Here is a 20,404-nt window from a genome sequence, read left to right as displayed (position 1 = left end):
TAGTTCTTTTTTGAAGTGATTTACTGTGTATGAACACCGTGACAATTGACATAAGCACAATTATAAAGGCCATTTTAGTTCTTATCTATAGACACATGTTTCCTTTAATATTTTATAAACCCTTAGTACATACTCACACAGAGAGCCTGATTTTTTATTAAATAAAACCATGAACTAGATTGTTTATAAGGTAAGATGAATTTAGGTGCAATGTTATAGCAATAATTATATATTGTTGTGTATCCCTTTTAGAGAGACTACTAATTACGATTTTTAGTATTTTTATCAATGAAGGGGTTAGTGAGTCTTAAAATAGACACTGACTACAATAGGTGTTTACTGTTTGAAATACTGTTTGAAAGTTCCTGAAAAACTAGGAACTAAATTCTGCACTTGATCTTAGCCAAAAGGTCGAGAAGCGATAGGAACTAAATTCTGACCTCGTTTTGTTCCCTGCAGGGGAAGCTATCTCAGCCTCTAATTTTCCTTCATTTACCCTTACTTTTTTCTTTTGCTGTAGCCATATCTCACTGCCAGTGGCATCTTGTTTCCTCCGTGATAGAAGTGCAAATTGTCTTTAAATTGAATTATTTCTGTGGTATTCTGCATGGTCAGTTAATCATGCATGTACTGGTTGTCCTTAATGTTTGCAGAAGCAGTCAGGATGTAGAAGGGGGACATGGATCATCAAGATATATGAGTCCTGCCTTGAGTCTACAGTTAGTAGGGGGATAGGCTACAAACAAATAGCCACTCGATTGTAACCTTACGCCTACTTAAAGGTGAAAAATGGAAACTTTCTTGGGCATTTAGCGAGGAATTTTTCCCACATTTTCCCACCTAAGCTGACATTTTTAGTTTGTTGCTTGGGAAGGTGGACTTAAGCAAATGTGAACAGTCTCAAGTTCTCTGAATCTAATTTCTCTTCAAATTTTACTTAGTTAACATACAGTGCGGTACTGGTTTTTGGAATAGAATCCAGTGATTCATCGCTTACATACAGCAGCCAGTGCTCATCACAGAATGTGCCCTCCTTCGTACCCTTCACCCACCTGTCCTGTCCTGCAGCCACCTCCTTCCGTCAGCCCGCGGTTCTCTCTCGTTAATAGGCTCTGTGGTTTATTTTCCTGTATCCTTCCTCCATCCCTTCCCATATGTTCCTCTGTTTTCTTTCTTAATGAGTGATCTAATTTCTTGAAGTTGCTTAGTTAGCTGTTGAGAATTCTGTTGTACATGAATTTGACATTTACTGTTTCATTCTGTTCTTTTTTAGGGAGAGAGGAATCTCTTAGAATTGGTGGAGCTGGCAGACCAAGCCTTGCGAAGCTTTCCCTGTCATCAGCATTTCCCCCTAATAAAGGACATCATCTGCCTGTGTTCGAAGATGTAATTCTTTCTTGATATGATTATATTATTATAGGATGTATTGTGTGTGTATGCACTTAGAAGCAATGAAAAACGGAATTGGCCTTAAATCTTGTTACTCTTTTTTAGTTAAAATTGTTTTTATGTATGTCTGACCTCTAAATCTAGATGTATAGCTGCATGAGGGCAGTCAGCTATTATTCAAGGGTAAACTTTTAAAAATTCCGTGCCTGTAATCAACATTAACTATCCCTGGATTTTCATACGTTTGTTTTGGTGTCCATCCAAACTAAGTATTCAAACATATTTGTTTATTTATCTTTGAAGATATCTTTAATTAATAACTTAAATTGAGGGTCTTTCAATGTTTCATTACTTTCTACCTTTTTCTATGTGGATTTTTAGAATGGATCATGCATTGGTTAATTTGTTTTGAAGACACTGGGGGGCGCCTGGGGGGCTCAGTCCCTTAAGTGTCTGTCTGCCTTGGGCTCAGGTCATGATCCCGGGGTTCTGGGATTGAGCTCACATCCAGCTCCCTGCTCAGGAGGGGATTCTGCCTTCTCCTTCTCCCTCCCTCTGCTCATCCTCTGTCTTCCTCTCTTTCTCTGTTACTCTCCTCTCTCTCAAATAAATAAAATATTTTGAAGACATTGGAGTAGATTCCTATTTAGAATTCAGTGTCTTCATTGCTTTTGAAGAGTAAATTCCTTGATGATAAATATTAAGGATGGGTTTTAAAAATTTATTTATTTATTACCTCACATAGTTAATGTTTGGGTATGTGTGTATATGTGTTTATATACAGTAAGAACATTTATGATCTGTTCTCTTAACAAGTATCAAGAATATAATACAATATTAGCTGTAGTCATTATAGAGAACTTTAGATTTCTAGGATTTGTACGTTCTGAAAAATGAAAACCTTGTCTATTTTGACCAACATCTCCACATTTCCTATGTTCCTCAGACCCTGGCCACCACCATTTTGCTCTCTGTTTCTATGAGTTTGACTTTTTTAGATTACACATATAAATGAGATTATGCAATATATTTGTCTTTCTGTACCTGGCTTATTTATGTTATTTAGCATAATGTCTCCACGCTTCATCTGTGTTGTTAAAAGGATTTCTTTTCTTTTTTAAGGCTGAGTAATATGCCGTTGTATATATATATATACTACATTTTTTTGTATTTGTTCATCCTTCGAGGGACACTTGGTTGTTTCCACATATAGTTACTCTTGAAAAACACAGATTTGAACTATGAGGGTCCACTTATGTGAGGGTTTATTTCAATAAATATATGTACAGTGCTGTGATGTATTTCTCTTACCATTCTTTAGACTTCTTTTTCTCTAGCTCTATTGTAAGAATACAGTGTATATGTAACACATATAACATACAAAATATCTGTTAATCATCTGTTTATGTTACTGAGAGGGCTTCTGGTCAACAGTAGGCTATTACTAGTTAAGTGTTTGGGGAGTCAAAAGTTATACAAGGATTTTTAACTGCAGGGAGGTCAGTGCCCCTAACCCCTGTGTTATTCAAAGGTCAGCTGTATTGACTAGTGTGAATAATACTGGGATGTACATGGGAGTACAGATATTTTCTTTGAGTTACTGATTTCATTTCCTTTGGATTTATAACCAGAAGTGGGATTGCTGGATCATTTGGTAGTTCTATTTTTAATTTTGAGGAAACGCCATACTGTTTTCCATAATGGCTGTATATCAGTTAACATCCCAAATGTGGGTTTTTAAAGACTTTTTTTGTACTTTTTCAAGAGAATATTTTTTCCATTGAGACAGGTAAGGTCTTGGGTAAATATTAATACTGGTTTAGTTAAATAGATTCCAGTTGGAGAAATTGGAGTGGGAAGAAAACCCTTCCACTGTGCTTTTCAATCTCTTGAGTAACTCACTTACCTTAGATATCTTGGATGTTTTACCTTTTTACCAGTTGGAAATCTGCACAGGCCAGTCCATTACTTCAAGGAGAAAGTCAGAAGGTATTTCTACGCATGTTATCTCACCCATTACTGCAAGTGAAAGTGGAAACTTATAATTGCTGTCTGGAAATTATTAAGGTGGGTTTTTTGTTTTTTGTTGTTAGGGAGAGCTAATAGATTCTCTTATTTTATTTTATGTATTTATTTTTTATATAGTATTTTACTTTATTTTTTAAATAGGCTCCATACCTAGCATAGGGCTTGAACTCATGACCCTGAGATCAAGAGTTGCATGCTCTACCAACTGAGCCAGCCAATGCCTCTGGATTCTCTTATTCAAACTCTAAAATTAATTGACATTTTGTGTGAGATACAAGAATTATTACCATAAAAATAAATGACAGTTATTAGTCAACTTTAAGACAGTTTTGCTATTAATTCTCTATATAACCAAGTCTAGCAACTGAAGTGCTTTATTAGAAAATTTGTCAATAATTACATTTGTGTTTTGTTATTTAATGATGGAAGCATTGTAAGAAAATCTTGATTTTTACCATGTATTCAGAAGTCATTTCTGGGTGCCTTCGTGGCTCAGTTGGTTAAGCATGGGCATAAAAATACCATCTGAATCGCTGCTTTTATTTATTTTGGGTATATATATCCAGAAGTAGGATTACTGGATCACGTGGTAGTTCTATTATTAATGTTTTGAGGAACTGCCATGCTGTTTTCCATAGTGGCTGCATCATTTCATGTCCCCACCGGTAGTACATGAGGGTTCCAGTTTCTCTACATGCTTCCCAACAGTTGTTATTTTCTGTTTTTCTTTCTTTTAATAACAGCCATCCCAGTCTCATCATGTTTGCTTTTAATTTACTCATTAAGTTTAAATTTCACTTATTCTATATTTATTACTATGCATTTTCTTTGCTTCTTTTTTAACTTCTGTTTTTCTATAATAATCTTTCATTTTCTTCTTTTGCTTCTTTGGAAATTGTGAACGTACTGATTTTATAATTGATATAGATTATTCTATTATATAGAATGCTTTAATTTATTATGGCTATTGAATCTCATATGTTGTTCATTTCAGCAGGTGATGTGATTTTTAATTGTAAGGTTTTCTTTGGCAGGTGGTTTGTACTTTGGGAATCTCATTCTGTAGACAGTGGTTTTATATCTACTTCTGGCTTGTTTACAGGGATTTGACAGAATTGATAGGTGCTGTAGGCTGGGAGGAGCTTATTAGGGAGATGTATTTTCATTTAAATATGTCTAAATGCTCATCAAAAGAACCAGCTGAGAGAGGAAAGAGGATGACAAGTGCCTAATTAAGAGAAGCTACTGCCTTTGAAAGTTGAAGGCATTGGGATCTAGAATATTGATGGCTGATTGAGCATAAGTGGGCTTAGGTATAGCAGCAAGTGGAAGGTACTTCCTTCTATTGATTCTTAATTTTCTTAGAGATTGAAAGTAAGTGACATGTTCAGTGTGTTTGAAATAACTAGTGTGAGTTGAAGTTTGATAAGATCAAGTAGCAGGATTTGGGGGTCGTATTGAGGGCTCCATTGATTGTTTTTATAATCTTAATAGTGAAACTAATCTACTTTGCATGATTGGCTAGCTATTTGTGGTTTTGGAGAATGTGAGCATTTGGAGCCATCAAGGGTTGTGGTTGTGCCCTAATGATGGGAGGGAAGGCCTTTGGTGAAAGTGAGCTGAGTGGTTGAAGTGAGAGCCCGTAGAATCAAAGGAGGTAAAAGCTAGAGGGGAGGAAGTAGTTTGGATTTGGCGACTGGAGGTCAGAGAAGTATATTGTGAGGTGTTAAGCAGGTAGAAACCTGTATTTATGATTTTAGAGGGGATATAAGTGGAAGGTAAGTTGAAGTGTTCCTGAGTTACAGGGCAGATAATGGTTATTGAGATGAGGAGGTCAAGAAGCCGAGATCTGTATGTGTGGGATAGTCCTTGCCCTCAGAAATTTAGAATAGTGGAATTGGTTTTGATGTTCAGATCTTTGAAGTGGACTTTAAAGAATTCCTTGGAATGCCTTGCTAACCATTATGAAGCTTTGGATTTTATTCTAAGTACAGTGAGAAGCTATGAATGATTTAGGCAGGGAAATGATTTGATCTATTTACCTTTTTAAAAAGATCATTCTTCCTACTGTGTGAGGAATCAGTTGCCAGGGGTCAAGAGTGGAAGCCAAAGGACCAGTTCCCCTGCAGTAGCCCCACTGACATGGGATCATGTGGTGGAGATGAAGGGAAAAAGGGAATTCGGGATGTATTATGGACATAGAGCTGGTTGGTCTGCTGATAACGGGAGTAAGATATAGAAAACGGTCGAAGAGTTCTGGGGTTTGGGATTTAGCAGTTGGATTGATGGTGGTGTCCTAAGTATCAGATTGTGGATTGGATAGAACTCTTGAACCTATTAAGTTTGAGATGCCTTTTTACATCTAAGTGGAGAGTCTAAGTGGATGGTGGAATATAATAATAGTAACAACAACAATAATGCCAGTTACAATGATGGTGATGATGGTGGTAATAATAGTGATAACAACTAATATTTATTCTATGCACCAAGTACTTTTCTAAATATGTTAAGTCATCTAATCATCATTAGACGAAAAGACCAATGTAGGTAAGCTGATATATTTAGTGATGAGAAAAGAAAGGTGTTTCATTAAGGGTTAGGTATTATTCCCATTATATGGATTAGTAAACTGAAGGTCAGAGAGTTCAAGTTTTTTTTTTTTAAGATTTTATTTATCTGTTTGAGAGAGAGAGAAAGTGCACACAAGCCATGGGAGGGGCACACGGGAGAGAGGGAGAATCTCAAGCAGACTCCACAGTGAGCACAGAGTCCACTGCAGGGCTCAGTCTCATGACCCTGAGAGCATGACCTCTGCCGAAATTAAGAATTGGTCGCTTAACTGACTGAGCCACCCAAGTGCCCTGAGTTTAAGGATTTTGAGGAAGCAATTTTTTAAAAAAGATATTATTTATTTATTTATGTATTTGAGAGAGGGAGGGAAAGGGAGAGAGCCTGTGCCCAAGTGAGGGGAGAGGCAGAGGGAAAGGAGAGGGAATCCCAAGCAGACTCTCCACTGAGTGGGGAGCCTGACGCTGGCCTCAGTCTCATGACCCCAAGGTCATGACCTGAGCGGAAGTGAGGTGTGGACAGGTGCTCAGCCGACTACACCACCCAGGTGCCCCAAGTGCCAGAGCTCTTATTAAACCATAGGCCAAGGCTATGCTCTTTCAAAAGGTTAGAAGATACACTTATTGTCTAGCATGATTAAAATCTAAAGAGAAAAAATATGTAGTTACGTGTATGTGTGTGTGTAACTTTTTGACCTCTGATTTACTGTTTGTGGTTAGGAAGTAGTATTTTGCAGAGTGAAAAAAATCCATTTCTGAGAGTCATTGTTGATTTTGTATTGCGTTTAAGTTCTGTTAATATTTTAGGTAGCTTTTATCCCCTTCTTAAGCAGTGTCTAAGAGAATACTGTCCTCTAGCTCAAATTGAGAAAAGAATTTGTGATGAGTTGGAGAGATGGCACGGAGGTAGTACTTGTATTCCGGTGCGTAGCTGTATTGATGATCAGTATCCTACAGATATGTTGTCTTTCCCTTCCTGCAAAACTTCAGGTCTATTTTTATTTGAATTTTGTTTTTCTTTCTCAAACTTCAGTAAGCAAAATGCTAACACCCTAAGATAAGTTTATTGTGTGTGTTTTTTTAAATGTTTGTCATTATGAACAACCTCAAGAGATTATGATTGTCTCAGAAGTTTGGTTATATAATTTATCAAAACTCTGCTTGTTGTAACATAAGTTACAAGTATGTTATATTATGTTATGTTATGTTACAAAGTAACATAACACATATCTCATGTAGACTCAAAAGGCAAGTGAAATTTTTTTCATCCTCTATCAGTTAAAAGTTTCAGTGAAGTGAAAAGTTAAATTAGAATTAAATTATAAACAGAAGAAAGAGGAATTCTTTGGAACAATTAGCGTCACTAATTTTGAAAAACTACTTTACAGGAATGTTTAGGTGTCCATAATGTCACTAAACCTGTGTCTTCACTTTGTAATGGAATTCATTTTCTACTTCACCCGAAAGTTTTGTATGAAATCTCTGCATTTGGCATTCAAGAGCCCAAAAATGAGGTATGGCTCATTTTTGTATGGGTTTGGTATGGGTTTGGTTGAGATTTTATTTACACAAGGAGAAATGTGAAGGAAAATGCGAGAGTCAAGATACGAGCACGTACTTGTTCTTAAAGAATTTGGATGGTGCTCTATGTTTTCCATGTGAGATACGAGCTATACAGTATTATAGCCAGCAGGTTATTTCAGGGGAATTTTTATTTAATGCAAAAATATGCCTTTAAGGTTAAAAAGAAAAAGGAAATGTTTAGGGAGGGAGACCAGCTGAGACGAGAAGGTGAGACGAAGCTACAGAACACGAGCCCTTGAGGGAAGAGACGTTGGTCCAGCGCCACTCCCACGCTGACGCAGTGTTACAGGCACGCAGGGGGCTTGAGCAGGGCCTCACTGTCGAATTCCGCGATCTGTGTTGTAGGTGAACGCTGCCGCCAAGGCCATCCTACTGTATCTGCTGCAGGGACGACTGATGATGACAGCGGTGACCTGGAACAAGTTTATTGAGTCTCTCTGTCCTGTCATTCCAGTGCTGCAGGTACTCTGGGCGAGGCCCCGTTTCCCATCCCTTTTATCTTGGGTGAGTGTGACGGATTGAAACACGTGCAGATGGCAGAGCTGTCATGCGAGAGAAATGAGACGCCGTGCAGGCTCTGTGGAGCAGGGGCGGGGAGTGGGTGGCTGTCTTGCTGCCGGCAGAAGGTTCAATCGGAAGAGCTAATTTGTCTGTGTGCACTTTATGGATCTGGGTGGGAGGTTAAGGAGTGGGGTGCAGGGATTTGGCACTGACTGTGAAAAATAAACTCAGCCTTCTGTAAAGGCTTTTAGGCAAAGCTAACGGTGCTTTTAAAGCAGATGTTACGTAACTAAACTTGCCTGTGAATTGCATCCATGTATGTAGGCGATCGGAGTGCTACTTTGATTCACAGGTTCTGGGAAGCAAGCTTCCCCAGCAGTGATTCTGGGCGCTGGGGAGGAGTGAGGGGCGTTCAGGCCAGTCCCCTGCCTCCACCTCTGTCCTGTGGGCACAGGTCTGAAGATCTGGGAAGCACCTCATCTAGGGGAGGAGCCACGACCAGAATCTCGGAAAATAGAAAAATCAGCAAGCGTCAAGAGAGTTGGCATATTTTCCTGAAGTTGTTCAACATTATTATTATTATTATTATTTGTTAAAGATTTTATTTATTTGACAGAGAGACAGCGAGAGAGGGAACACAAGCAGGGGGAGTGGGAGAGGGAGATGCAGGCTTTTTGCAGAGCAGGGAGCCTGACTCGGGGCTCGATCCTAGGAACCTGGGATCATGACCTGAGCCGAAGGCAGCCGCTTAGGGACTGAGCTACCCAGGCGCCCCCCAATGTTATTTTTTAAATAAAACTTTATATAGGCTTCTTACCTGACATAGGTTATTTTGACAAGTGACTATTCACCCGAATTAAAAGAAATTTAGGAGTTGCTCGACAGGCTAAAACAATTCTTACTTTCAAGTTAAAAAGTTCAGCAATATGTATAAAACAAAGAGTAATTTCTCTTTTTCTGGAATCTGTTAGGGCTATGCTGACACAGAAGATCCTTTGGGTAACTCCATTCTCCTCCTGAGCAAAGGGAGTCCTGAGGCGGGCGAAGGGGCTCTCCCCTGTACCACCCGACTGAAGTCCCTGCTGCGGCTCCTGCTCGTCAGAAAGCCGTCGTAAGTAGAGCGGGGTCTGCTGTGTTCAGGATTCATGGGAGCATTCTCAGAAAGCGGAGTAACTCCGTCATCCCCAAGTACAGTACAACCAGAGAAGGTAAAGGAAAGTGACTCTCCATCGTAAGGCAGAGAGAGGAAACCCGTGTGTGAAACTGAACAGACATGGGGATGGACTCTTGGGTGCTTTCCTGACACCTTCCTTGGTGGCCATCCCAGGGCCAGATCAGCGTGCCTTCTCCTGGCACTGGCGCTCAGAGTGCTGCTCGCTGGCGCTGCGGGAGTGGGGGATGAGTAGATCGTGTCTTCTCTCTTTAGAAATCGGTGGCCTCCTCTTCTGAACATTTGTTCTGAAAGTTGATAAGTGTTCATAAAACTGTAATGGCCCAGTTGACCATATACCAGAATGAGCAGGCATTTTCATCTTGCTTAGTTTGTCCTCCTACTTGGGAAACTGGAAAAGTGTTCTTTCCTCCACCATCAGTGTAAGTGTCATTTAAACTAAAAGAAAAGAAGAAAAATGTATTGCCTCTCTCCCTCTCTGTCAGGGCAACGTGGATCTTCTCTTAGGGAACAGTGGTCATTTTTTCCCTCACCGAGAAGAGAGCAAGCTTAGTCGTGATGGGTAAGCGGTGATGACGGCCAAGAGGCGGTTGCAGAGGCTAGGAGGAGCAGGCATCCTTTCGACGGTGGATAACTTTGCTTTAATCAAACCAAACCTGTATTTAATAATAGAGCGGCTTATGTATAAACACATGATCAGGCTGAACAATAAGGATGTAGGTGGAAATAATCTAAAACACTGAGCGAATGGAGGGAGGAAGGTGAAGAGAAGAGACTACAATAGCAGCACGGAGAGTGAGGTTTCCCAGTGGGCGCAACCATGCAGGACGCAGGGGCAGGTGGAGTTACAGTGTCTGCCGCTCAGGAGTGGCCTCCACACGACAGGGCAGTGTCTGTACTAACGAGCCAGGCTAGTATTCTTCACCCCCAGATTTGGTGATGTAACATAATAGAAGCTTATTTTCTGTTCACCTTTGGGGGACCACAGTCTCCAGGTGAACAAAGACATACTCATTAGATAGGCCCTTTCAAGACTTAGAGATCCCCTCCCAGGAGCCCAGGGCGAGGCCAGAGCACCCTTCCAGGAGGGTCATTTTCTCACAACGAACTCGGAACAGTTTGAATCACATACTTGTTTTCGTCTAAGTCATTCTGCCCTATCCCACCAGACTGTAAACTCTGTGTAGGCAAGAACCCTGTCCATTGCCAATCTTTTCTGTCATTAGAACTTCGTAGGGTACCTTGGACGTAAATGTGCTCAAAGCATAACATGTTGAAGGAAATAAGCGGTGAGAATGACTGGACTCTGTTGCCCTACACTAAACCTAAAACGTGCTGAATTTCTCTCCTAGATGAGACGCATGAGTACACGCTTTACATACTCCACTCTGGCCTTTTTGCTGGGGGCTCACAGCCCCAGCGTTGAATATAGACGGCCCTGGCTTGAAATGAAAGGAGCAAAGTAAAGCTTTCTGTAGGTGTCTAGCTATTCTCACAGCAAATGGTAGGGGGAGAACGTTCATCTGACTTTTCACACCATCTTGGAGTAAATATCAGTACTCAGAAGAGGACATCTGTTAATAAAATCACTGTAAATTTCTCTTAGATTTGGGCAGTACTTATTGGATGTCAGCTGTGTGCCTACGAGCCATGGGAGGCTGTGGGAAATTAACAGCACTTGGTGTGGACACAGCACCGGCTGTATGGAATTGGGCTTGTAATTGGGAGGAGAAATGTTACCGGTTATACTTTATTATTGATCGTAATAAAGCAAGGTTGGCATTATGCCACACGGACTTCAGGGTGACAGGACCACACACAGCAAGGTGACCCAGCCTTGGCTGCGGTAGGGAGGACTCTAGAGAGTGAAGTTTCCTAGAGAGTTGAGTAGGAGGTGGGAGATAGCAGGTTTTGACTGTCGTCTTATAAATGATACTTAAAACCTGGAACTTGGGTTATCACTTAGAATTTTCCCAGTTTTTATGTCATTCAAGAACCTGTCAGAGTAACAGTAGATATCTGGTTGTCTCACCGTCTCCCAACTCCATGCCCTTTGTCCACTTAATGGTTTTCATTTTTCCATTTCATTGTCTAATGGCATGCAACATTTAACCTTTTTGTTTTTTTAAGGTTTCATTTATTTTTTTGACAGAGAGAGACACGGTGAGAGAGGGAACACAAGAAGGGGGAGTGGGAGAGGGAGAAGCAGGCTTCCCGTGGAGCAGGGAGCCTGATGTGGTGCTCGATTCCAGGAACCTGGGATCATGACCTGAGCTGAAGGCAGAGGCACCCAGGAGCCCCAACATTTAATCTTTTCTTGAAATTTCTTTTTTTTTTTTCCAAAGATTTTATTTATTTATTTGACAGAGAGAGAGAGAGAGATCACAAGTAGGAAGAGCAGCAGGCAGAGAGAGGGGGGAAGCAGGCTCCCTGCTGAGCAGAGGGGCCAATGTGGGGCTTGATCCCAGGACCCTGAGATCATGACCTGAGCTGAAGGCAGAGGCTTAACCCACTGAGCCACCCAGGCACCCCTTTTCTTGAAATTTCTTACCTCCTACTCAACTGACTTTAATCCTAATCCATTCCAGATAAAATGGGATTTTGATGAGAGTCACAAGAATTTGCATTTTTTTATTTGAGAAGAATCTGTTTGACCCCTAATACAAGAACATTTTCACACATTGTTGCGACTTTACATTTTAGTTATTAATGTGATTATTCTCCTGCAGGTTTGACCTCATGTTTGTACTCTGTTCATGAGTCTGGTAATTTTTGATTATTAGCTACATCGCTAGGCTTCAAGTCAGGAATTACAGATGTAATTTGCAGGTTTTATTAATTTATTGCCGTTGACTGTGATATTGACCATGGACTCTGAAGTTGATTGTCTCAGTGAGTCTGTCTCTTCATGTATAACTTGATTATTCTTTATTTCTGAAGAATAATTGTAGTTATACACTATTTTAGTAGAAAAACAAAGTACCTTTGTTGGTAATGTCAGTATAAACATGGTAAATTATCGTGTTGATATACAATAATGCTTTGTGATTATAGACTTTAAAATATAGGCATTGTGTATTACAAAAAATGTTGACTGAAACATTTTGTTTCTTTAGGGTCCGCTCACTAGCATTAAAGCTTTTAGCGTGTCATCTTGCAAGGGAAGAAGGGGCTGACACAAAGCGGCCTTCAATAGATGCCAGAGTTCTCTCCAGAGTGATTAATTTATTTATCGTGAAAAAGCCTATTGAACTCAAACTGGATGACAGAAGAGAACTGGTTATTAAGGTGACTATAACTGTCAGGTTTATTATTTCCTGGTTACTTGATGCATTTGTGTATCACATGTTTTACGTTACATTCTTCAGTTTGTGTACGCATCTGAGAGGAAGAGAAGTGGTTATTCATGGCTCGTTTGAAATGGTGTTCTGGCTTTGTCTGGCTTCTGGATACATTTATTTATTGAATAAATATTTCTTGGGTACCTACTGCATGCCAGGCATTATGTCCATTTCATTTAATATATACACTGGAAATGCAGATTAATTTGAATAGCATCTTAAATACAAGATAAGGTTAATGTAGTGGAAAGAAATTCTGTGGTGACTCTTAAAAACAAATATTACTGACATAAAAACTCTTGGAAATTCTTCTTGTTCTTATGTTGGATAGCCTATGAGGAAGAAGGAGAAAGTTCCTATGACAAAAGTTATCAGCTTCTTCATTATGAGAGGCAACAAATAATATAGGTGGAAAGGCGGTTTCTCTTAAATGTTACAGTGGTTCTGGGATTTTGTCAGTAATCTCTTTTCTAAATCTTTGGCTCCTTATATACCTCCCGAGGCATATCATCTATTTCCCTATCTTTAGCCAGGACTGTACCCAAATCATCCTGGGCCAACGGAGGATCCGATAAATCTATTCGTTATCTTCATTGATTCATTTCTACGCTTTATAGCTTCTCTCGTGACTTCCAGGGTATAGTCTATCAGTTTTAATTGAAGTTTAGACCAACCCCCAAAGCCTGCGGTGGTACTGTATAGCCCCGGATAATACAGTGAATTTTCTAAGTGTTCTTCTAACTTAAGCGTTCAGGGCCACGTGACAGCCCCAGCAGGAGGCTCGGAGAACCTTCCCCTGACTATATGTCGGGTCCTGCTGGGGACTTCCTGAGTACTGCCCGCTGGTAGTTGCTCCCGTGGCTTGGGTGTGATGTGGAGGAAGATGGGGGAGCAGGGGTTCCAGCACTGTTTTTGTGAGTCCATGTTAGAGCCAGAAATAGGTGGGGGAATGGAGTGTTGTCTTTGTCTTTTTCCTGTTCCCCTTCACTGTTGGGTTTGCCACCTCAGACCTGTCCTGGTATGAAGTGACAGGGACTGGTATTGGGAATGGCTCTGCTGGAGTGCCGGGCAGCAAGTCCTAGCATGTGCTGCCTGGCCTCTGAAGAGGGAAGCACGGCAGAGGGCCAGGGGATTCTAGCTGGTGGCTTCTGGGAGCCGGGGAGAAATCTGGTCACGTGTCTGGGGTTGCTGTTCTCAGGTAACTACCTGTAGAGATGTTATATAGCCTGGATGTTTTCTGTGACGTTCTTAAGGTGCTGATGAGTTATGAATGACTTCCTGGCAAAAATACACCTTAAAAAGAAAGGCATATTTGACATGATGGCTCTTTGTTTTAGATCCTATGTTTTCCCTGACCTAGCACATCATTGCTGCAAATTTATATGTAAATATATGTAAGTAAGTGGGCTTTGGAGCTTTTGTTCTTATGGTATGAATTATAAAATTTTATTGAACAATTGGAAGTAGATGAAAGCAATTTCTTTTTCTTTTTTCTTTCTGGTTTTCAGTTGGAGACTGTTGAAAAGGTATATGAAATCTTTACCTCAGATGATATCGATCTTGTTTTGAGAAAGTCAGCCGCAGAACAGTTAGCTGTGATTATGCAAGGTAATGTCTTTTAAGGAAAATGATTGCTGTACTGCTGGTAATTGGATTTTAGATAGCTGTGTTCAGTGGTATCAGGAGTTGCAAACTGCAGTTTTGGGGGCCAGATACAGGCTACAGTCTTTTTTTTTTTTTTTTTTTTTAATAGTCCTTAAGAATGTTTTTTAACATTTTTATTTATTTAAATTTTTTAAAAAGATTTTATTTATTTGAGAGACAGAGAGAGCACAAGCAGGGGGAGGGACAGAGGGAGAGGGAGGAGCAGGCTCCCTGCTGAGCAGGGATCCTGACGTGGGCTGGATCCCAGGACTCCTGGATCATGACCCGAGCCAAAGGCAGACACTTAACTGACTGAGCCACCCAGGTGCCCTGGTTTTAACACTTTTAAAGAGTTATTAAAAAAAAAGAAACATAGAGAATATGTAGCAAAGATGATTTGTGACCAGCAAAATCTACCATATTTTCTGTCTAGTTCTTTTCAGAAAAGGTATGCTGACCCCAGTTGAGATTACCATAATTTAACCTGTAGAATGTCATTTGATAGAATTATCTTCCTTCTAAAGTAGTGATATAATTCTAATAGTGAATTGGGTGTTCCCTTCTCAATTTACGTAGTACACAGTATTTTAAGTCCATTCCAGCTTGGATAAAGAAAGCAATCAGACAGTACTTTGTGGGTAGATAAAATAAAAACTGTGCACTGTAACTGTATTTTCTTTAAAGGTTTATTTTAAAAAAACAACCAGTAAAACATATTGGTAACTTTATTTGCAGTGTTGTTATTCTACAGGCTTCCATTCTTTGGGTTTTCTCTTTTTCTGTATATGTGATGTATGTAATTTATTTTTAATATTTGAGAGAAATGATAATTTTGCACTTACATAAAAAGATTCTAACCTGGAACATGGGATGTACTTAATGTTCCTGCCCTGACATTAATGGAAACTGGGATGAGAAGAGTGATTTGAAAAAGCATATCTAACATATTTGTGGCTTTAATAATGGTACAGACTGTAGAAAATAAGGCTCTAGAAAATGTAGACAGTCTTGGCTAAGGAAATCCTAAAACTCTTGTAGAGAGGATTCTTCCAGTATTGCTAATTACAAAAATAAAGCTTATAATTTTGGTGTACACTGTATTGGCAGGTAGTGGAAACTTTTTTTTTTTTAAGTGGCAGCCAAAGGTATTTCTAGTCATAGCTACAACTTCAATATCAGTATGTGTATTTTTTAATTAACATATAATGTATTATTTGTCTCAGAGGTACAGGTCCATGAATTATCAGTCTTACACAATTCTCATTGTATATATGTATATTCTCAGTGACAGTTATAGGAGAATAAATTAAGAAAATTTGTCTGAGAGAATTTGAATACTTACAGCTAATTTATAAACAACTAGACATGTTGGTTGCTAGTAATATCTCCAGTGTGTGCGTGCGCACATGTATATGTGTGTGTGTGTGTGCGCGCACACGTATGTCTTACTATATTCGGGCTGCACTAATAGAATACCACAGACTGGGTACCTTTTGAAAAATGGAAATTTATGTCTCACAGTTCTGGGGCTTGGGAGTCCAAGATCAAGGTGCCCGCAGATTCAGTGTCTGGGGAGAGCCAGCTGCTTGGTTAATAGACAGCCACTTTTCCCGGTGTCCTCATAGGGAGAAGAGGCTTCTTTTACACGGACAGTAATCCCATGCTTCAGAGCTCCACTGTCCTGACCTAATCGTCCTCAAAAGGCCCCACCTCCTCATATCATCTCACTGGAGATTAGGTTTCAGCAAATGAATTTTGGGGGAACATAAACAGTCCATAGCAGTGAATACACACACACATGCGCGCGCACACACACTCTCTCTCTCTCTCACGCGCATACACATAAACGCACAGTCATGTATATATGCTTACTTAAAAAGGTCATATTTTTCAGAAATATATGGAGTATGTTATAGTTCCTTACCCTTTATATTTGCCATTGAGAGTTTTGAGGTTAGAAATCTAAATTTTATTTATTTTATTTACTTATTTAGTAAGCTCAGTGCCCAGTGTGGGGCTCAAACTCATGACCCTGAGATCAGGAGTCACATGCTCTACTGGCTGAACCAGCCAGACAACCCTGAAATCTGAGTTTTTATTAATAGAAAAATGACCATGTTGCAAGTTATTAACATTGCTTTTATATAATTCTAAACATCTTGAAGTGATAGATTTAGAAAAGAGAAGAATTGTCAATGAAACAATATAAAGAAATTAACTTGTCATGTACCAATAAAAGAATTCATTTGTATACTTAAAGTTCTAGTAGTTTTCAGGGTCTGAACTATTGGATTTAACTGTTCTTTTTTAATAGCTTTTGAATTTTACATTGTAGAAATGAGTAAGATGTGCTTGTTACTTAAAAGTTTTCAAATAGTTCAGTCGTGTATAAAGTAAAAATTTAAAGTTTCCAAGTTTCCTCCTCTAATTTCAACATGAAGTGTAACTGTTTTTAACAGGTTGAGTTGTGGATACCTGCTCTGTATTTTAAAACTACAAAAAATATTCTTTAATTCTTAGTGACTTCTTTTTTTTTTTTTGTCTACAGATATTAAAATGCATGCTGTGGTGAAAAAGTTACACTTAGTTGACAAGATAATTGAGTATTTAAATGAATGTGTAGGTCAGGATGGTGAGGTAAGACTAACAGTGTATCTAGACATTATTTTTACGGGTTGGTATTTTTATTAATCAGATCTGAAATTAAATTCAGCTGAATTTGGGTAAGTACTTGGAGATTAAGTCCCGATTAACACTAAGTACCTTGTTTATTTTTTTATTTCTAAGAGTGAGGTCTCTCTAAAGGAAAACTAATGTTAAATTTTTCAGATGTGTAACGGAAGTATAAACAAAGCTTATTTCAGTGAAGAATGATTCTTAATATTTATTTGCATTTTGTTTTATACAGTATTGATGAAAAAGCATAAAATTTAGAATAAGTTAATATTATAGTATATTTTATCTCGCCTTAGAATTGGTGATAGTAGCATAACTGTGTTTTCCCTCCTGGCCAGGTCATAGAGTGTTTAATTCAGCCGTGCCTCAAGCTCTTGAGGAAAGTTCTTTGTGCTGACCCAGGCATGCGCATGGCCCTCTCCCAGCAGTCTTCTCTTTTGACCCTGTTATTCAGAGGTGAATAAAATAAATTCTGCTAATAATGAGATCAGTCTTAAGCTTTAAGTGTTATGCTTTAACTGTAGGTCACATTTACTTTCTGTTTTACTAATAGAATAACAAAGTTTTTTAGTGGATTTGCTGCTAAGAATATCCGTTGCAATGGAAAATGCTTCTTTTGTGGAGATTTCCTTGTAATCCCATTACTGAGGAGGCCTCAGAGCTGAGAAAGGCGGAAGCCCCCGGTTGTTCTTTGCACGTTGAGGTGGCTTTCATTTGGTGCTCAATTACCTGTTATCTATAAAGAATGCAGGCTGCCGCTGCTGTCATTACTGCCTCTGTCCCTTATCCATGGCCACAGTCTTAGTCTCCTTGTGCCTTTACATCCTGACCTGCGGCGTGGTATCTGGTTGTGTTATTAAACCGACAGTGGGAGTGTACACCCAGTGTGCGTGGGCGGGGAGCTAGGTCATCCTGAAGGACTCTGAGTGCTAGTTTATCTCAAAGAGTGATTCTTGGGCGCCTGGGTGGCTCAGTGGGTTAAGCCGCTGCCTTCGGCTCAGGTCATGATCTCAGGGTCCTGGGATCGAGTCCCGCATCCGGCTCTCTGCTCAGCAGGGAGCCTGCTTCCCTCTCTCTCTCTCTCTCTCTCTCTGCCTGCCTCTCTACCAACTTGTGATCTCTCTCTGCCAAATAAATAAAATCTTTAAAAAAAAAAAAAAAAAAGAGTGATTCTTTTTTTCTTAACCCATTTCAGTTTGGTTGTATTTAGGTAGAAAAATTCCATGTAGTTTGTTCTCTTTTCCTTCCTTCTGACTGTTCTCGGTAGAAAGCTTGGTAACATTTTGTGCTATTTTTTTCTTAGAAGTTTAGGCCATTGCTGTTAAATAATTCTGCAAGACGCATCTCGATCAAATGTCTCAATATGCTTAACCTTGTTAATTATTATAAGTGAGATCTATGTTCCAAATATTATTAGGATATACATTAGAATATAGTCATTTTAGCATTTTTGTTTCTTCTAATGCCATCTGCTTGCCAAGTGAAGAGGACACAGTTTATTTAATATAAGCATCGAATATAAGCATTGGTAAAGGTCCAAACCAGGTGAAGTTCTAAACAGACTCTGTGTCCAGGCTCCTGCTTTGAGTAGTGCATGAAATTTTACAATTTTTTTTTTTAAAGATTTTACTTATTTGACAGACAGAGATCACAAGTAGGCAGAAAGGCAGACAGAGAGAGAGGAGGAAGCAGGCTCCCGGCCGAGCAGAGAGCCCGATGCGGGGCTCGATCCCAGGACTCTGAGATCATGACCTGAGCCGAAGGCAGAGGCTTGATACAGTGAGCCACTCAGGCGCCCCAAATTTTACAATTTTTAACAGATCTGGAAGAGTAGTGGTTGTAGATCTTGAGTTTTCTTTAATCCTATTAATTATCTTGCTGATAACTTCACTCAGTAGAATTTCATCCCTAGTTTACCTTTTCTTTTTCTTTTTAAATTTTTACAATTCTTATTTTTATAATTATGATTTAAATTATTTATAATTTTGATTCAGATTATTCAAGCATTCATGAGCACTTAGGAGATTCAAAGGCACTTTCTAAGTCAGCCTCGTCTGTACCCTTTTAGTATTAACAATTTTTCTATTTCATTGATGTTTGTAAGAACTATTTCAGTGAATCTGAAAATGAATTACAGCACCTCTTATTATGGATTTAGTTTCAGGACAAAGTTTTTTTTAAAGATTTGTTTATTTATTTTAGAGAGAGAGCACACGTGTGTGAGCAGGGTTGGGGAGGGGCAGAGGAAGAGGGAGAGAGAGAGCATTTCTTTTTTTTTTTTTAATGTTATGTTAGTCACCATACAGGACATCATTAGTTTTTGATGTAGTGTTCCAAGATTCATTGTTTGCATGTAACACCCAGTGCTCCATGCAATACATTCCTTCCTTAATACCCATCACCAGACTCATCCATTCCCCCACCCACCTTCCTTCTTAAACCCCGTTTGTTTCCTGGAGTCCATAGTCTCTCATAGTTCATCTCCCATTCCTATTTCCCCGCATTCATTTTTCCCTTCCTTCTCCTAATGTCCTCCATGCTATTTCTTATGTTCCACAAATAAATGAAACCATATGATAATTGACTTTCTCTGCTTGACTTATTTAGCTCAGCATAATCTCCTCCAGTCCCATCCATGTTGATGCAAAAATTGGATATTCATCCTTTCTGATGGCTGCATAATATTCTATTGTGTATATCTTTATCCATTCATCTATTGAAGGGCATCTCGGTTCCTTCCACAGTTTGACTATTGTGGACATCGCTGCTATGACCACTGGGGTGCATATGGCCCTTCTTTTCACTACATCTGTATCTTTGGGGTCAATGGTAGTGCAATTGCTGGGTCATAGGGTAGCTCTATTTTTTTTTTTTTTTAACCTTTATTTATTTATTTATTTATTTATTTTTATATTTATTTTTATTTGTTTATTTACAGCATAACAGTGTTCATTGTTTTGGCATCACACCCAGTGCTCCATGCAGTACGTGCCCTCCCTATTACCCACCACCTGGTTCCTCAACCTCCCACCCCCCCCCCACCCTCCTGCCGCCCCTTCATAACCCTCTGGTTGTTTTTCAGAGTCCATAGTGAGAGAGAGCATTTCAAGCAATTTCCCTGCTGAGCACAGAGCCCCACTCAGGGCTCCATCCCACAACCCTGAGATCATGACCTGAGCCAAAATCAAGAGTTGGATGTTTAAGTGACTGAGCCACCCAGGCGCCATGGCAAAATAAGTTTTTAAATCAGGTTCTCTACCAGGAAATTCATTCCTCAGCAAATATTTATTGAGTACATGCTATGTGCTAGGTACAGCACTAGGCCCTGGGATATATTGACGAGCTTGGTAAATGACCTCCTTGCAGCTTACAGTATAGTTGGGGACCTTGACAAATACACAATGAGGCATAAAAATACCTATAATAGTGGATTTCCTGGTGCCAGAGGAAGTGTTCCTGTGCAGATTGGGTGGTAGGAAAACATCAGAGAATGCCTCCAGGAA

At 39.5% G+C, this 20,404-nt stretch overlaps 1 protein-coding gene across 4 annotated transcripts in view; it reads left to right on the top strand.

Annotated features, from left to right (window-relative positions):
• RTTN (rotatin) overlaps positions 1-20,404 on the top strand; it is a 159,165-nt gene that overhangs the window by 33,884 nt on the left and 104,877 nt on the right. For all 4 annotated transcript variants that reach the window (XR_006821086.1, XM_046025692.1, XM_046025691.1 and 1 more), the window contains exons 13-21: positions 1,274-1,386; positions 3,330-3,456; positions 7,373-7,498; positions 7,914-8,030; positions 9,041-9,180; positions 12,357-12,528; positions 14,090-14,189; positions 16,774-16,862; positions 17,240-17,357. Coding sequence is in view for 3 of the 4 variants with exons in the window: in XM_046025692.1 (XP_045881648.1) it covers positions 1,274-1,386; positions 3,330-3,456; positions 7,373-7,498; positions 7,914-8,030; positions 9,041-9,180; positions 12,357-12,528; positions 14,090-14,189; positions 16,774-16,862; positions 17,240-17,357 (1,102 nt within the window). In the remaining variant the exon portion in view is untranslated. The remainder of the gene's footprint in view (positions 1-1,273; positions 1,387-3,329; positions 3,457-7,372; positions 7,499-7,913; positions 8,031-9,040; positions 9,181-12,356; positions 12,529-14,089; positions 14,190-16,773; positions 16,863-17,239; positions 17,358-20,404) is intronic.

This window comes from Meles meles, chromosome 12 (genome assembly GCF_922984935.1).
Source record: "Meles meles chromosome 12, mMelMel3.1 paternal haplotype, whole genome shotgun sequence".
Lineage (NCBI taxonomy): Eukaryota > Metazoa > Chordata > Mammalia > Carnivora > Mustelidae > Meles > Meles meles.
The sequence above is the reverse complement of the archived record's forward strand: the minus strand, read 5'-3'. Positions and strand labels throughout refer to the sequence as shown.